At 44.6% G+C, this 16,786-nt stretch overlaps 1 protein-coding gene across 1 annotated transcript; it reads left to right on the top strand.

Annotated features, from left to right (window-relative positions):
* The first annotated feature begins 2,284 nt into the window (after window positions 1-2,284).
* MAP1LC3B (microtubule associated protein 1 light chain 3 beta) lies at window positions 2,285-15,598 on the top strand. The gene is made up of 4 exons (XM_050922632.1): window positions 2,285-2,405; window positions 6,300-6,355; window positions 7,737-7,843; window positions 13,703-15,598. Exons 1-4 carry the CDS (start codon window positions 2,366-2,368, stop codon window positions 13,875-13,877), a joined length of 378 nt encoding a protein of 125 aa, XP_050778589.1. The 5' UTR covers window positions 2,285-2,365; the 3' UTR covers window positions 13,878-15,598.
* Window positions 15,599-16,786: the final 1,188 nt, after the last annotated feature.

The raw sequence follows: 16,786 nt of genomic DNA, 5'->3' as shown, positions 1-16,786 counted from the left end.
TGGCAAGGAGTTCCACAAGTTGGCTGTGCGTTGTGTGAAGAGATACTTCCTTTTGTTTGTTTTAAACCTCCTGCCTATTAACTTAATTTAGTGGCCCCTAGTTCTTGTTATGAGAGAGTAAACAACACCTCCTTATTTACTTTCCCCATCCCAGTCATGAGTTTATAGTCCTTGATCATACCCCCACCCTTGTCATCTCTTTTCCAAACTGAAGTCATAGACTTATTAATCTCTCCTCATATGGTAGTCATATACCCCTAGGGTGACCAGATGTCCCGATTTTATAGGGACAATCCTGATATTTGGGGGGTTTTCTTACATAGGCTCCTATTACCCTCCACCCCCTGTCCCAATTTTTTACACTTGCTATCTTGTCACCCTTCATACCCCTAATCATTTTTGTTGTCCTTTTCCAATTGCAATATATCTTTTTGAGATGGGGTGACCACATCTGCATGCAGTATTCAAGATGTGAACATACTATGGATTTATATAGAGGCAATATGATATTTTCTGTCTTATTATCTATCCCTTTCTTAATGATTCCCAACATTCTGTCCACTTGTGACTGCCGCTGCACATTGAGTGGATGTTTTCAGAGAACTATCCATAGTGACTCCAATTTCTGTCTGGAGCGTTAACAGCTAATTTAGACCCCATCATTTTATACGTATAGTAGGGATTATGTTTTCCAACGTGCATTACTTGCATTTATCAATATTCTTCATGTCTCTGAAGAATTTGAGACCTCTCTTTTCCCAGAAAGGACCCTTTCTTGCTTGTTTTATGTAATCACTCACCCTTAGGTAAAGGGTCTGGGAAGGACAAAACAATGGCTAGATGGGAGGACTGCTGATCAGGTTTGTCATAATAGCATCTGCATTTTAAGGGTGCCATTTAGGTTGTGCAATTTACACCTGCTCTCTCAGATGTAGTGAGTGTGTGTACATGGTGGGGTGGGGTAGGGATGAGCAGGTGACCTCTGAAGAGGGGAATTGAATGGGGAGGAGTGAATTGTTTTAGCTATTGTTTAGCTGCAGGAGATGCCCTTGTGGACTGGGAAACAAACTGAGGTTAGCCCCAGAAACTGTGTGTACACAAGTATTTATTGGTATTCTGATGCTACCAGGTGTTAGAGTGAGAAACACCATCTCTGCTAACCAGGGATTGAACCTGGGAGGGACCTCTAGGGCCGAAAGCACAAGTCTCACTAGTTATAAAGACATAAAGAGCCAGGCTCAGTAACTAGGGGCTGTAACAAACTCATATCCTATCTTGATCAGATTATAGAGGAGGACAAGTAATCACACAATGCTTAAACTGCCAGTGTCTGGTCTATACTATTCAAGCACAAACAGAGCTGCACTGGTTGGAAACTTAAGGATGATGCTAACATAGACAAGGTCCGAGTGGTCCCCATATGGTATAAACTAACTCATATTGTGGCATCCAGTTACAGTATTTGCTGAACCCAGCCAGCATGGCTGGGGTTTTGCTAGTTTATGCCTGTGGGAGGAAATTACATGGAGGGGGCCATGGTTGTCATGGGGATATTTCTGTGGGCATGGGAGTACCAAGGCGCTGGCGTTTGGTGGTGGTGGATGTCGGTGGTTGGTGCGATGCCAGGGGATGGATTGTGGTCAGTGTGGTGCTGGGAGGAGGGGACACTGTACATGTGGGTTGTGACACAGGTGGGGTGGGAGGCAGCACACAAAGAGGTGCTGGTGGGGGTATCGTGGGAGTGGCTGTGGCTGGCATGGGTGTGGTGAGCAGGTAACATGCGGGGGCAGCATGGTGCACATGGGGTGCGTGTGCGGCTGGGGTTGGTAGGGCAGTAGGGGAGCTGGTGAGAAAGTGTGGGGTGCGGGCGAGCGATGGGGGTATGGTGGCGGGGCCTGGCCAGGCTCATGGGGTGAGCTGTGGCTCCCGAGGGGAGCGTTGTGATGGAGGTGGGGGGCAGAGCTGAGAGCACGTATGTGGCTGCGGCTGCTGGGATCGCGGGGCGGCCTTTGGGCGAACTCCGCCCACACTGCACAAGCGGGAGCAGCCTGGTGCGCACGCAGCACCGCCACGGCCCTCGGGAGGCGGTTTGTTCCTCAGGCCGCACGCAACGGGCGGGAGCGGCCCCGCGGCTCAGCACCGCCCCGTTCCCTCTGTTGCGCGCACGCGCGCAGGGCACCCCCACGCTCCGCCACACTCAAGATGGCGACGGGGGCAGGCGCGGGGCGCGTCCGCGCGGGCCCCGCCCCCTGTGACGCGAGGGCCAGCGGGCGCTGCTGGGGGTGGTCGAGCTGGGGGCGGAGCGGCGCAGCCAGTAGCCGTTGGAGCCGGGCCGGGCTGGGCCGAGCCGAGCCGCGCCGCCGCCATGCCCTCCGAGAAGAGCTTCAAGCAGCGCCGCACCTTCGGTAAGGGCCGGGCCCGCGGGGAATGAGGGGCCGGCAGGGCCACTCGGGGGAGGCGGGTGTCCGCGCAGAGGCCCGCTTCCTCAGCCCAGCCGGGCGGGGGTGTCAGGGGCCCCCCCGCTTCCTCAGCCCAGCCGGGGTGGGGGGGTGCCAGGGGCCCCCCCCGCTTCCTCAGCCCAGCCGGGGATGGGGGGGTGCCAGGGGCCCATCCCCCCCGCCCCGCTTCCTCAGCCCAGCCGGGGGTGGGGGGGTGCCAGGGGCCCATCCCCCCCGCCCCGGGGGGCGCTGCGGTGTATGTTGGGGGGGCATGGAGCGGGGGTAATGGTACCGGGCGCAGAGCCCCCTCCCCCACTGTAGGTGGGGAGAGATGGGGGGACCCCAGCGAACGTGCTGTGCCCGCCCCGGGCCAGCATCGCTCTTGGGCCCGGCGCCCAGCAGCGCTGGGGATCTGCCTGCTCCGAGCGGCCGTGCCGTGTTGTTGTGTTGAAGTGAAGCAACCGCGTCATCCTCCTCCAGCCGCAGCTCAGACCTGGTGTCACTTCTCTCCACTAAGTCCTCGAGGGGCGGAGGGTGGGGGGGCGCGAAGGATTCAAGTACTGGTGATTCACTGGACTACGTTTTTTTTTTTTTAAATCCTTGTTGATCCAATACTTCTCCAAGTGGGACCTGACCCTGACAGAGCTGGAGGAACTGCATGGGATGGCAGTGCCCTAATTTTGAAAAGGAATTAGTGAGGGAGTCAGATAACCACATTGTTACAAGGAGTTGCAACAAAAGGCTACCCAAAGATGTATTGCTGGGCCGCTTAAGATACCTAAGAAAGGTTGGCACTGCAGCTGGCTTTGGAGGCTTGACTTTAAAATGCCACTCCTCTCTCTCTTTTTTTTTTTTTTTAAAGCAGGGACAAGATTAGAGGCTTTCTGTTGTTGCACTTGCGTCTCAAGTGGTTTCCCTGCTTGCTCAACTGGAACAAGAATCATAGCTTTGTCTTTCTGCCACCAGGCAGAAAATGAAAGCAAAGGTTATTGTGTGGTTTGTTTTCATTTTGTATGGTGTGGTACTTGTTCCACATCAGCAAGCAGGGAAACCTGTGGGTTGGCAAGTATGGTAGCAACAAGGCCACACTTTCAAATGGAGTGGGACGCTGAAAGCTATTGGTTAGAGGAGTTTTGTGGCATGGTGGTGTTGAGACTTGCACCATAAAAGGATGAAATGCACTGCAGAATTAGATTCTTGGGCTGGCAATATAGTGTGTCTGCATAATCCATTATTGACTGCAGGACTCCCAGATGCTAGAAAACATCTCTCTTCCTTGTATGCCTGGAATTAAGCATGTAACCCCTTCCTGTCAGTGTTGAGTATTTAACTTCCGGTATGCTGTTGACATGAGATTTAAATTCCACTTTCAGTTTTGATTCTAACGTGGAAATAGTTATCCACCTAGGAGTCTGAACTGACTAAAATGCATTCCTTGCATCCCTGTTCAGTTCTTCAAAGGCAGCAGAGCATAAAATATCCTGTTTAATGTTCGCTGGGGAAAACAGCTTAGTCTCTTTCAGTAAACACAGTTTGCTAGAATGGTGTCAACACGCTTCCTGGCTAAGATGGAGTCAGAAAGATTGAAGGGCTGCATTGTTTAGTCTGTTCATATAGATCAGAGAGGAAGACTGGAATGCCATCTCCTTTATTGTTCCCAGAGCCTCCACTTTCTTAAAACAACAAAAATTGGCTGCATAGCCTCTTCCACTTGAAGTACAAAGTTTTCTATGCAAAATAAAATTGATGGAAATAATTGATCCAGACTCTCCCTCCACCCCCATCTGTCTCTGATTGGAGTCAAACTATACTCAGCAGCCTCCCCACCAGTCACTCCCTTGTACTTGAGCTAGTGCCTGTACTGATGTTGCTGGCAAATTTTACCAATCTAATCTGTCCTTTTTTCTGAGGCTTCAAATACCAACAACTTCCCTCCAAAAGCCATTCCTCCCCCCCCCCCCATGTCTATCAACAGCTTCAGCCCCAGGTATTAAGTTCAGCTACGATGGCAGCCAATTAGTTGCCACTACAACTAATGTGGTCAGAGTACAGCTTTTATCTGCAACTGACTGAGGCCTGATTTTGAACATGCCATACACAGTAATCAGTTGTGTCTGGCTCCCGTTTTTTGCTGCTTCTACTCCACACTAATAGTGCTAGGAAAAAAAATCCCATGTCAAAACTCATCTGTTTCAATAGAAAAAGTTACTAAAACTAAGTTTATTTGGTTGGTTGAGGATTACTATTCCTGCTCTCTCCCTGTATAACTCTCCTATTTCTGCTAAATTCAATATTAGATATTGCTTAATGGCATACTTCTGTCCTCAGACATGGTGATGATGGGCCCTAAGGACTGTGGGTATATCTGGAACTCTTGAATTCCCAGTGAATTAGAACTGGTCTCTATTGAAAGTTAATTTTGGTATTTAGGATCTTGAGCAACAGGAAGTTTTGTAATAAAGATCTTAAGTTTTGGGAAGTCATTAGTTCCCACATATCACTGCAGACCTGCTTTTTAGAAGCTTTAGTTTTGCTTGATTCTTGTCAGACTAATTTGATTTGAAAATCATGAGTCACATGCTGCATGTCCTTACTAATCACACAGTAAGCTTGCATGTATAGTAATTGGTGGATGCATGAGATCCTAGAATATGGATGATCAAAGGATAGCTGTGAAAAGCAGTTTATTGAATGACAGGCCAGGTAATCTGTCTTTACCTCAGAATAAAAGTAATGGGCTGGGTTGATGGGAGAATAAGTGCTGTCAGCAACATCCCTGAAGATTTGTTCTTATTACAGGAGTCTGCTAATGCGTCAAGGCTGTACTGTAGCATTCAGTCCATTTTCTGCAAGAGGTATTTATAGAGGGACATGGCCCATAAAGCAGAGAGAGGTGGAGATAAAGTCTGAGTTCATGGCAAGTCCAAATTCAGGCCTGGTGTAAGCAGCATAACTGGCTTTAAAGTAATTGAGTCAGTTTACACCAGGTCTGACTTCTGTTTTGTCCAGAGTGAAGTCTGTGCTACTAATAGTTTCCTTTAAAAGGAAACTAACCTTGTCTTGCAAACTGGGATGGGTAAATACTGAACAAACCAGATTTTAGAAGAACAGCACTATCAGCATGGATGACATAGTATTCAATTAATAGAAAATTGATAACTAATATTCAAATGTACAGTGTTAAGCTGACATTGATCTAAGAGCTAGGACTCCCTGAAACATGCCAGTCTAGCCAGCAACTCCCTCTTCAGGAACACAAGATTAAACCTAGGACAGTCTCATGTTAAGTTTCCTAAACAGGAATGTCGGATAATGGATAACATGACTGGATGCAGCAAAATCATGCGATTAAATGTCCTTTGCTTTAGTGGGCATCTCATTCTGCATTAACACAATAGGATTCTCAGCCAAAACTAGTTTGTCATCTTGCTGGTTAAAGAACAGAACAGTCATCCCTGAGGGGGGGAGGGATAGCTCATTGGTTTGACCATTGGCCTGGATAAACCCAGGGTTGTAAGCTCAATCCTTGAGGGGGCCACCTAGGGATCTGGGGCAAAATCAGTACTTGGCCTGCTGGTGAAGGTAAGGGGCTGGACTCAATGACCCTTCAGGGTCTCTTCCAGCTCTATGAGATAAATAAATAATTGGAGATATCTATTGCTTTATTTAAACAATTGCCTGGACTGAACTGGTTCTTTCCTCTTTTAGAAACTTCTTTACCTCACTTTTTCCAATAGCAAAAAACCTACTAGCAAGTAAGAGCCCAAGGAAATAGCATACTTTGTATCCCTGAGGCTTAGAACAAAATCCATGTAGTGTGTATCTGAGCATTTACTTGGGCAATATTTTTTCCTCCCACAGAGCAAAGAGTAGAAGATGTGCGACTGATTAGAGATCAACATCCAACAAAAATACCAGTAAGTGATTAATAACTTTACCTTTCTCACCACAGAAAGGAAGAAAGGCCAAAAGGTATTAGGAATCTCTGGGTCTGTAGTAATAAAATATTATCCTTTCAGGGGTGGCCTGAACTTCAGAAAATAATCCTGAGCCTGGCAACCAATGACCAACGTGCTAGCTGGTGGCAACTGCTAATCAGGCAAAATATGGGCTACTTGTGTGTGTGTATATTGTATAATGCAACTTGTAACAGAACAAGTCAGACTGAGTCCAATGAGTCCTAGGTGCAACTCTTTAGATGGAAAAACTGAAGACCTGTCTTTCTAATAGAGTACTCTGTAACTCCTGTCCAGAGTGTAACCCTAAACAAGGGCTAAATTATGCTTTGATTTGAATTACATCTAAGGAAAGGTGACTCATGCTGGAAGCATCTGTTAGCCACTGGTCCTGCCAACTCCATTTCACTTTGGCTGATGGGCCAAATGGCCTCTCTAAACTAGACTTAGTCTTTATTTTTTGACTCTTACTGCTATGGATGCAGCTTCATCAGTGGTGGGAGAGCTACCATGTTCTCTAGACTTGCTCAGTAGTAACTCAGGCCAGTCAGGACTCCTGTCCAGACTACCATATGGGTAGCCTTGATCTTGACTTTGCAACTGCAAAGCAAAACCAAACACAGCCATCCTAGTTTAAAATCAAAAGGAAGCTATGCCAGCAAGAATAACATGATGCTAATAATTTTTCTTAATTTACCATTCTCTGCATGAAAATTGCCTTTCCTCCTTGTCATGGTGTAAAATGATCTTTAGGGGGGTGTTAGTAAAGTGTGGGAGGCACCTTGTTTCTCTGAAATCAACAGCAGTAATTTAATTAGGGGATAACTTAATTTGAGGTCTTTGCTCTCAGCTGTTTCCCAGTGCTGAAGACTGATGACATAGGCAGTTGAAATTCCTCTATAAAGTGGCTTAAAAACAAACACCTCCTTCCTCCCCCTCCTTCCACTGTTCTTGCACTTCACTAGAAAGTAGCCCAGAAGACTGTTATACAACAGAGCTGGTTTGCCACTTAAAACAAAATGGAAAACAGAAATAGCTTGTGTGGATGACTGTTCCTGCACTACATTGATTTCACTATAACCAAACTAGTTCCATTCTTCTTTCTGATTGAAGAAAGGTCCTCTCTGCCACTAGATAAGAAAAATACTAATATAACAAGACCCATGTTTAAATGAGTAGACGGGACTGAACAGGAACATAATTATCTACAACTAGGCTATGGTGGTACTTACCAACACAGTTCTTCAGTATGTTCTACTCTTGAATGTTTAGTTATAGAATAAGCAGAGACAAGCCCCTGCACCGCCTTGTAACTGCTATTTCAGAGCTTTTTTCCTTCCAGGTGATAATTGAAAGGTACAAGGGTGAGAAGCAGCTTCCAGTTCTGGATAAAACTAAGTTCCTGGTACCAGATCATGTCAACATGAGCGAACTAATCAAAATTATCAGGTATGTTAAGGGTTGAGTACAAGGTGGATTAAAACAAAATCATAGTTCAGTGTTAATCTGCTAGCTAGTGAATGCTTTGGAAAACTGTGATAGGACAATGCCCTCAAGCTTGCCTCCTTGTGGCACAGGATGACCTTGTGGGCCTGCTGCCCTCTCTCTCCTGCTCTGGGTCTTTCAGTGACTTACTCAAACCCAGGGACCAAGGACAAGATGTCTCAGTTGTATTTGAGGGGGGAGGAGGGTGAGTGTTAAGATTCCACAGTCCCTCTCTCCACCACCCCCACCCCACCCATTTGTACCCTGAAGTCCAACCCTTCAGCCCCGGGGTTAATACCAACAAGTATGTTCTCTCAACTTCAGGAGTCCCTAGCGTGTCTCCTGGATTAGCATGCAGAATAAAGTCAAGCACATCTGGTAAGGCATCCACAGCTCTCCCCTTGGAGTAGCATTACAGTTCAGGCCAGCTGTAGCCCTCAGCTTCTCAGCTAGTCTCTTTTTACTTACTGCTTTCATTTGTCCACTTGGCAAGGTCAAAATTGTCATCCTTCTCCTAGAGTCTTGGGTAGCTCTTCACTCTAGCACTAGTTCCCTCCAACTGAGCACTGGTAGCCTTTTATCAGGCCTAGGCACTCATTAATTAATTGCCTAGGTGATGTTAATTAACTGCTTACAAGTGTCCTGAGATGGCTGGTTCCAATAGTGTGTGAAGGAGAAAGGTGGGTAAACAGAGTTTACCCCTTTCATACTTGAGGAAGATGGAGTTTAGGTTAGTTTACCCACTTATTTTTTCCCCCACTATGTTACTGGCTTGTTCTCCTTTAAGTCTGTAATGAGCAGACTGAGCCCTGGCTCCACTTTAAGGGACCAGCCACCCTTTAAACAAACTATACAGTTTTTTGTACCAATATTAGTTAGGGGTGTAAATTTTTTATCCAAATTGCTATACCAGTACAACTGCTGGTGGAGATGAAGTTTTATCAATATGGTTTCCCTTTTGCATTTGAGAATATAGCTATACTGCCATAAAGCATCTTTCTACCACTATAGCTGCATCCAGACTAGGGGGCCAAAGCACTTTAAGTATGTTGGGTCTAATTAAAGCAGCACAACTTGTGTGTGGACAGGCCCTAAGTGAAAATGTTGAATCCCATAATACAGATTCATAAACTGTGGTGCTTTGATATCCATGCTTCTTACTGAGACTGTGGCTGAGTATTGTAATGCTTTTGCTTTGCGTTGCTTCAGAGGAAAGTCAAAGGTGAAGTTAGAAGGAAAAAAAAAAACCTTAATATGTTACATTGTATCATAATGACATTCCTATGCAGCAGAGGAGATCCATGTACAGTTCCCTATCTTAATGTAAGCAGGGAATATTTGATTAGAGGTAGTAAGTAGTCATCAGTGTTGAGTATCATTCACCATTTGAGTTTAGTTTGTTCTAAAGCAGCAGTTCTCAAACCTTAGCAACCTGAGGACCCCCATTTTAAAATTTTTCGGGGCCCCGCCTCCACCCCACCCCTTCCTGCTCACTCCACCCTCCCGTTGTTGCTTGCTCTCCCCTATCCTCACTTACTTTCACCAGGCTGGGGCAGGGGGTTGGGGTGCAGGAGGTGTGGGCTCTGGGATGGAGTTTGGGTGTGGGAGGGGGTGAGGTATGGGCTCAGGGATCGGGTTTGGGTTTCAGAGGGGATGAGGTGCGGGCTCTGGGATGAGGCAGGGGGTTGGGTTGGGATAAGGGAGGGGTGCATGCTCTGGCCGGGCGGTGCTTACCTTGGGTGCCTCCTGAAAATGACCGGCACATCTCTCTGGCAGCGGCTTCTAGGTGGGGAGGGGGCCACAGTTCCCAGCCAATGGGAGCTGCAGAGTTGGTGCTTGGGGTGGGGGCAGTGCACAGAGACCCCGGGCCTGCCTTAGCCCTGCTGTGCTGCTGGACTTTTAGCACATAATATCTTCCAGTTTGGCTTCAGTAGCCTCCAGCAGATAGAGGGAGGGGGAGGAGTTGAGGGGAGGAGGTGGAGGAATAGATCAGCAGGGTCAGTGAACCCCCTGGAGTACTCTTGGTGACCCCTTGGGTCCATGGACCGCAGTTTGAGAAGCACTGTTCTAAAGAATAGAGTGGCTGTTTCTCTGGCTGAACTGTAGATGTGAGCTTCTTCTTTTAGAGTGCTGTTTGGGACAAATAGTAGAATAGAGACCTTCCCCATATGTCACTGTAAAAATCCCCCTTATGGGATTGTTAATGTCATAGCGTAATCCAGATTCTTACATAAGAACAACTAAAATTGGGAACTGAGTTCAGAATTAGGGGCCCAAAGTATTTTGGATCAGTTTGAAAGACTTTTTAATTAAGATCATACTTTAGCAGTTGGACTTGTCTACACAGAGACACACAGGACAACTTAATCCAAATTAATACTTAACTAATCTATTTTACATTCACACCTAAAGTATATTAAAATCCTTTGTGGATTCGGAATTAAGGTGGCTTTAATTTGATTTCTTTTAATTCACTTCCAAACGGAATAAGGTAGACCAATATAGAAGTGAATTAAGAAAAACCAAAATAACTTCCCTATTGGTTTACTTTAATTCAGTTTGGAAGTGAATTAAGAGAAAACAGATTAAAGCCACCTTAATTCTAAATAAGAGCATCCACACATGGATTTAAGGCTGTTTAACTAATCCAGTTTAAATTCACAGACAGTTAATTTAGATTAATTTTCTTGTCTCCTTGGATAGACAAGGCCTTAGCTGAAAGGCCTTCTTGCTACTCAGTCTTTTTGTCCATTTTTGTGCTGACTGACTTTGTACAGTTGGTTTTGGTCTTATCCATGCGCTTTTGCATATACCAAACTGTAGCCACTCTGTGGGAACGTCCTCCTGTGCTGTCCATTGGCTACTACATTCAGTAAACCTTTTGTACCCGAGTGGTTAGAATTTGAGCTCAAGCTGGCTCTTCTACTGTGCTGTAGCTAAAAGAGTAAAGGAATCTTCTGTTGAGAGATCTGCAGCTGCTAGAGCCAAAAGCAGAGTTGGCAGGAAGCAGCTCTGGCCTCAATGACTCAGAGCAGTAGAACGAGTATTTATGTGCTGCTGGCTACTGTGGACAGCAGTCTGACTCCTCAGTGCTATACTCATACAGGAACAGAATGACAACCCATTAATTCCTTTTCAAGCTCCCCAGTTCTCCTCGCTTAAGTCCTGCATGTATCTGCTCTAGTGCAGATGGCTGTGTACTCCAAAGCCCAGTCTTAAGAATAAGCATGTTTTTCTTGCTTCAGTCCTCATGTTTATGGGCAAAGCTATGGTTTTTTTCCACTGAAAATTGTAATGCATGTCATAGCAGAGATGTGGGGGAAAACAGGGATATGTCACAAAGGGTGGGGAGGGGCTGGAGAGTGAGCTAACCCCGCATTAGATATTCCTGTCCCACAAGGCTGAGCCTGGCTCCCCACTCCAGGCATTGCAATGGAGGCGGCGGGGCCAAATTTGATTGGTATTGGAGAGCTGGATGCACCAAATCTGAGCAGCGCTGCAACCATGTATGCCAGGTTGCAACACCTGGAGGCCACAGGAGCTGCAGGAATCAGAGATTTATTCAGATTCACAATAACCACGAACACTGATCTTGTGCCAAAATCCTAGCCTTCCTGATAGTCCCACGGAAGGCTGTTTGGGCCCCTCCTCTGTAACCTTGTAAAGGCCAACTTGTTTTAAAATGTCAGGGGCTTTCCAGAGAATATGAAATGAAAAGCTTCTCAGGTTAGGCTCAGCCTGGATTCTCCAAGTGCTTGTAAAAGTCATAATTCCATCCTTCATTCTGTCGGTGTCTAACCTGGCTTTCCTATTCCACAGCTTTGAAGGCTCTAGGGCCTGACTTTTCCCAAACTGAGCGTGCAGATAAACAGTTCTAATCTCATGCTTGCAGTTATGTGATTTAAGTAAATGAGCAATTTCTGCACTTTTGGATTTTTACCAACTACAATAAGAACCCCTGGGCACTCTTGACAATCTTTAAAAATATACTAAACAGCTCTTCAGTTCCCCCTATCAAATGGATAATCAAAGGACAACAAATACAACAGAAGGTAACAGTACACAGTGCCAGGGGGTTTACCCTGTCAGCTCTCCGAAAACACCTGTCTCCCCACAGGCAGGGGGCAAGGTGGGCCTTATCATGTCTTCAATGTGCATGCTAAAGTGAGTTCCAAAGGTATAGGGCCCTAATGGAGAACACCCTGCCAGCTACCCATGGGGGTTCAGGTGCCTCAGTTTCATACCATTACAGTGAGAGGTTCCTTAACTAAGTCTAAATACAAAAGTCTTCTGGGCCTTGTCTACATAGAAAAATGTTTGCGGTTCTATTGGTATAATTATAGTTATTCTGTAACCTCTGTTTAGACACTTTTGAGTGTCAGAGTGCCTCTTTTAGTTTAAACCCCTTCCTAAGTGACAAGCTAAGCTGAAAATGGCACTTTTATACCGGAATAAGTGTCTACACAGATAGGTTTGTAGCAGTATAACTATGCTGTTATAATCCCACTGGTGTACCTGGCAACTCTGTTGTAGACCTTGTACAAGAGACTATGGGCAGGTCTACGCTACAGCAGGGATTGACACCCTAAGATCTATCCATTGGCGGTCGATTTAGCGGGTCTAGTAAAGGCCTGCCAAATCAACTGCAGATTGCTCTCCAGTCAACCCTTGTACTCTACCCTTGACGAGAAGAGTAAGAAGTCGACGGGAGATTTTCTCCCGTTGACCCTCCCATGGCATAGACCCTGCTGTAACTTGACATAAGGTATGTCGACTCCAGCTACGTTATTCACGTGGCTGGCGTTTAGTGTAGCATGGGTTGACTTACTGTGGTAGTGTAGACATAGCCTCAGCCTCTGTTTCAGGGCTTGTCTACATGGTGTTAGTGCAAAACACCTTGAATGTAAGTTCTCTGGCACACTAACAGTGCTAGCACACACTGACTGTTTCTGGCATGCCTGATGTAGTACTGCTTACAGGATTACATTATTCTCACTAGGAAATTTTTAGTGCATGCCAGTAGGTCTGCAAGGACAGTTAGTGTTACTCCTGGGGGAATTCTGCACCAAAATATAAAAAATTCGGCACACAGTATTCAAAAGTACAATTTGTAGAATTTGTCAAAGTAACACAATATTATAATGCCAGTTAGTTATTTTGGTAATTTACTTCAAAATATCTGTCAGCAAGTATGTCTGTAACAATACAGACAAAAAAAGTTCTGGTAATTTTTTATTGATAAATTCCTTACTAGGCATATTAATACATAATTTTGTGTAATTCATTTAAATTACAATACAGAACTGTATTTCCTGTCAGAAGCAGTGCAAAGACTTTGGGGAGTTGAGCACTGGAAGAGCTGAGTGAGAGGGAAGGAGCCTAGGCATGAATCTGGAGGGTGTCAGATGTGGGTGGGAGCTGTGCAGCGGGCATAGCATTTTGCATTTTCCTGCATAAAATACATTTTGTCTGAAGTGCTGCAATTTTACCTTTTGCCCACCAGAGGCCTCTGTGGCACCAGAACAGTGGCATGAACGCAGCTGGCTGTTCCGGCACCACAGTGGCCTCTGGTGGGTAAAAGGCAGAACTGCAGCACTTTGTAGGCAAAATGTGTTTTATGTGGGAAAATACAAAATTTTTATGCAAGACAGATGAATTCTGTGCATCTGTGGATGCGCAGAATTCCCACAGGAGTATAATGTGCACCAGCATGTTGCTCATTAACGCAGCATGTGGACATGCCCTAAATGAGCCTTTGTTAGACGATGCTGGGGTAACACATAATTCCATGACCATAGCACTTTCCTCCTCTTTCTTTAACAGACGACGCCTGCAGCTGAACTCCACTCAGGCTTTCTTCTTACTGGTGAATGGACACAGCATGGTGAGCGTGTCAACCCCCATATCAGAAGTGTATGAAAGCGAAAAGGACGAAGATGGATTCCTGTACATGGTATATGCCTCTCAGGAAACTTTTGGAGTGCAGTCTTCTGTGTAAACCATTCAAGTGGCTTTTAGCCTAGGATTTTGGTTTTACCTTCTACCCCCCATCCCCACCCCAGGAAAAAGAAAGGGATGTCACCGACTTCTCTCATACCTTAGCATAGTCTTGCTTTAGCAGGTGTCCTCCTCTTACCTTGCCTTGTTTGTGAATATTAAACAGCTGAGTGCCAGTACAGACAAGCATAGATCTAGCTTTGAAAACCTGCTGTCATATTTCACATAGGCACACTTGTTTTAAGTCTCTGGACTTCCTGAATGGAACCATACCTTGCACATTCAGATTGCCAACACAAGAAACACTTGACTGACTTCAGTGACACAGGAACTGGCACCAGTTTCCAGTAGTGAACAAAAGTGTTTGGGACATCTTTCTGTTAATTCCTTACTGTTCCTAGAAAGTGCTCCTTTTCAGGGAAAGGCTTCCTTTTTCCATCATGGAGCAAACATGTAAGGGTCTAAAGTGAAAGTTTGTGCATATTAAATCTTTAGTCTAACTAGGGAATCATTTGCCTCAGTATTTGCAGAAAGTCAGGGCAAGTGGTGGTGGGGGAATAGTTTCATAGTACTGCTACTGTATAAGATAAGATGCCGGATTCCTGGACATTATTCATACCAAACCCCACAGCTTTATTCTAATTATAGCAAGTATATATTTTAAGATGATTCCAGGTTAGCTCCTGGACAGTTAAGAGAAACTTCAATCTATTACAAATTGTCACTGCTTTCTGGTTTCACTGACACAAATGGCTGCTCCATGTGAGCTGACTTTCAGTGGATAGTCCCTCCTACTCTGAGGGGCTGCTTTTCCAGAGCATAATAGGGTTTTTTTTGATTAAAAGAAATTATTTCCATAAAACATGACTGGGTGGTAGATGCAGCCACTAAAAATGGGTAATGCCCCCATAGTGATCTTGGTCTTTAAAATCTTATTGGTTTTACTCCATGCACCATTCTGCCTAATTTGTTCTTCATTACTGTTCTCTATATTCAGCAAAGCAGTTGTATATGAACTCTTTAGGGCTGGAAGTCAAACTGCTTTGTTTATACACAGTTCTACTGAAAACATTGGATTCAAACTTGCATTGAAATTGTCTGTCGCTTGTTTGTTCATTCATGTCATAACTGATGGGGGAAGTGCTTTATAAAATCATTTCACATTCAGGAGTTGATAAAGTTCTGAGGAACAACTTCTATCACTGAAGCTTCCTGCCCACTGCATGGAGTTTAAAAATTCGGTGTTACTGTTATCATGAATAGGGATGAATCCTATGCAGAGGGTTCCAAGTAGGATCAGTGTCCTGCCTTTAGAGCTGTTGTAATGTTAAGTATCGCAGGCTAAGATTTACCCTTGTATATCATGTGTGTGAATTAATTACATCTGTCTGTTAGTAGAAGTTAACTTACTACCAGGGAGAAGGGGAGGAGAGAAGCAATACTACTGCATCTTGGCACTCTGTACATCAAGGTGTACAATTTGTACCTGCAGCTTTTTGCATGCATCTTGTTCACAATACTTATTTAATTTTTAAATATTCATTGTTTTTTACTTATTGTAAACTTTAAAAGCAGCTTGTCTTATGTTTTTTGTGTAAAGCCATCCTGTTAAACTCATGACAGCCATTCTTGTAATTACTGTGTGATCAATGACTGATTCCTGTACAAATGTTGCATTTTTTTAATTAATACAGTGCTGATATAACTCAGTCACACCTTGAATGGTAATTTAGAGACTGCTTTCTTCTAATTTTAATGCAGCAGCCATTCCTAGAGCAGGGCAAACAGATGTGTCAAAGGCCGTTGAATGATAGGTTTGTCTGGCAGTTGATCCCACTGTGGATTAGCAATCTGAACAACCATATTAAAATAACTCTGTAGAATGGAGAAGCCCTGTCACAAAAGAAAGGGAAAAGTTAGAAATAGGAGAGGCTTGTGGGAGGGAAAATGCAGTCCCATTGCAATTTAGTTGTTAGTGGGGAAGGATGCATTATGTTTCCCATAGCAAAGACACAATTAACTACCCACACAAAATCATACTAATAAAATAGCTTGAATATTTTCTGCATGGAAAACAGCTGTTCCCATCTCATCCAAGATTTTAATTAAAACTTCCCTCAATCTACCTTTTTTTCTGAGTTTATAGTAACAGATAAGTTTAAAGAAATCATATTTTTAATTTGAGGTTAGATTCTACACCCCTTACTCCATGAGTAATCCCCACTGACTTTACTGGGACTATGACTAGTAAGGTACTGCTACAGGCATTAGTGAAGGGCTGGATTCTGCCCCCCTTATTTAATAAACAATTCAGAAGTGTATGAATAGGTATTGAGACTCAACTAGGGTTGCAATGGCATGGATCTAGCAAGAAAGCAATAAGCAGACAGCAGTTTCTGTGTAGCTTACAGCATGAAATGCCATTCTTCCAAAACAGTGTGTTAATAGTGGCTTTAAGGGCTAAGGCTGTGTTCAGCAGTTCCACTTGTCTTTCACCAGTAATTCTTTAAGTCACAGCATGGTCCCAGTTTATAAATACTGCAGAACCCCCTGCTTACTAGCCCAACAGTCAGGCTGCTGCAATGAGCTCCAGGAGTGAAGGGTCAAGTTGTGGACAGCAGTACCTTGCAGAGTAACCTCAGTTGTCCTTGACTAAGGCAAAGTTTGTCCCTCACATTTTAATTATTAGAGAATAGCAGTTGCATAGAGACAAACAATGTACGATCTATCTGATTCATTGTGAGATGAGTGTAGTTTGAGGGTGTCTTTAATTGTAAAGTTGTTTTGAATGTATTTCTAAAATAGTTCTCAATTTAGGTTGGGAGAAAACTAAAAGGGATAAAGCCTTTTAAAAGCATGTAAGGACTTGAATTTTTTTATTTTCCATACATTAAATTTACTTAGATAAAA

The sequence above is a fragment of the Gopherus flavomarginatus genome, chromosome 14, assembly GCF_025201925.1.
Source record: "Gopherus flavomarginatus isolate rGopFla2 chromosome 14, rGopFla2.mat.asm, whole genome shotgun sequence".
Classification (NCBI taxonomy): domain Eukaryota; kingdom Metazoa; phylum Chordata; order Testudines; family Testudinidae; genus Gopherus; species Gopherus flavomarginatus.
Note: the sequence above shows the minus strand (reverse complement) of the source record. Positions and strands in the feature narration are given on the sequence as shown.